Source organism: Pseudomyrmex gracilis, unplaced genomic scaffold (genome assembly GCF_002006095.1).
Source record: "Pseudomyrmex gracilis isolate BER0280 unplaced genomic scaffold, ASM200609v1 scaffold_5270, whole genome shotgun sequence".
Lineage (NCBI taxonomy): Eukaryota > Metazoa > Arthropoda > Insecta > Hymenoptera > Formicidae > Pseudomyrmex > Pseudomyrmex gracilis.
Genome location: NW_018025854.1, coordinates 1 through 1,899, shown reverse-complemented (window position 1 = coordinate 1,899; position 1,899 = coordinate 1). Strand labels below are relative to the sequence as shown.

The 1,899-nt window shown below is 30.1% G+C and overlaps 1 protein-coding gene across 1 annotated transcript; it reads left to right on the top strand.

The window, feature by feature from the left end:
* Positions 1–6: 6 nt before the first annotated feature.
* LOC109863475 lies at positions 7–1,608 on the top strand. The gene is made up of 3 exons (XM_020443738.1): positions 7–122; positions 232–533; positions 610–1,608. Exons 1-3 carry the CDS (start codon positions 88–90, stop codon positions 819–821), a joined length of 549 nt encoding a protein of 182 aa, XP_020299327.1. The 5' UTR covers positions 7–87; the 3' UTR covers positions 822–1,608.
* The last annotated feature ends 291 nt before the right edge of the window (positions 1,609–1,899 follow it).

The following is a 1,899-nucleotide window of genomic DNA, read 5'->3' as shown; positions in this document are numbered from 1 at the left end:
AAAAAAATAAAAGCATATGTTCCAAGTGGATCCGACACAGCTTCTGCAAAAAAATTGAGGCAAACTTCTTTTCGCTTTTTTGAACGGATGCAGTTTTTGGAAATAACATTAGCCACAGAAACNTAAGCAACATTTGCATAATAATGCATATAATAATTTATATAATAATAATGAATAATACAGCAATTTTGACATATGTAGTTAAATATATATGTTATTTTATTTATTTAGCACCATCAACTCTTTACCATTTGAACCAGCATCACTGCCTAGTACGTCAGCATCAGATCATTCTTTATTTGACAGCAACTGTTCTGATTCGATAATCAATTTAGACGTGAGTTCACCCGAAACATCGCAACAGAACTGTTCTGATTCGATAATCAATTTAGATGTGAGTTCACCCGAAACATCGCAACAGTCAACAACGTCAAAACTGACGCACAACGAACCGATATCTGCATCTTATCTTTTTTCTTCAAATACGGTTGCATCAAATGCCAATTCATCCAGTGTATCAAAGAATAAACGAAGTAATTCACAATATGAAGTAATTTATCTGCTTAATATTTATCTGATAGAAACTATATCTTATTTTTGTTTTTATAGAGCGTTTTAATAGTACTGAAAACGAAAAGAAGATACAGGAAAGCTTATTAGAAGCTTTATGTTACCCATTAAAGCAGCCAGATGCAATCGACGGAATATTGCTTAGATTAGGTGAAGGTCTTCGTCGTTTACCTTACCGAGAAAGAACTCAATTAGAAATTCAATGGTTACGCGAACTTATGGCAGTTGAAGAACGATGTTCTAATAACTAATGAATAAGATAACTTGGTTTATTTATTATTTTGTTTATTTTTAAATTTTTATACAGTTGATCCGTTACTATACAGTTACTATGCAGTATTATATAGTTTATTGTAATTTTATTTTATGATTGCACTGAATCTAATTAAGTTACTTGTAAATTGTGCAATATGTAAATGTTTAATTATAGATAAAGTCGTGCTACAGTTTATGTAAATGTTTTTGATTATCTGTTTTTTACATTAATCATTATATTTAAAAATTATTATTAAGCACTTTATCCCATTGCCAGGACAACGCGCTAATATCATTAAAAAAATTTGTAAAATCTTCTCTAATTTTTCTAGCTGTAGCAGAATTAGAAGAACGATCTTTCGNTAGATTTCTCAAACCATCAGATATTATTGCTTGGTCTTGTGCAGTAAAATTTGAATAATGTGTTTGTGTCACATTTGAATTTCTTTCGATAATCATTATATAATTATGTAAAGCAGTTGTCGCCTGAATAATCTTTCGAACTGTAGATACAGAAGCAATTATCGGTTTTCCGTATATCCTCCATCGAGCAGCGAGTATTCCAAACGCGCATTCTATTGATCGTCTAGCACGACTTAATCTATAATTAAAAATCTTTTTTTTTATGTCGAGATTCTTTCGCAAGTATGGCCTCATCATAAATGTCGTTAACGGGAATGCATCATCTGCGACTAATACATACGGCAATTTTATATTACTATTTATAACATATTTTGCCTCAGGTAGTTGAAGCGATCCATTGAAGAATCGCTTACCTATCTCACTATTCTGAAATATTGTACTATCACATTGTCTTNCTTCACCACCGATATCCACGACAATAAAACAACAATTAGCATCGCTTATTCCAAGAAGAATGAGGCTGTGTCGTCCTTTATAATTATAGTATATGGAACCACTATTTGGTGGTGCCTGCAAAATACAAAATACAGATTATAATAAACAATTTGTGCAATTTACATATTAAATATATATTAAATATATTTTTAATAGAAACAATATTCTTTATAGAATAAAATATAAATATATTTTTTATATAATAGTTTTTTACTT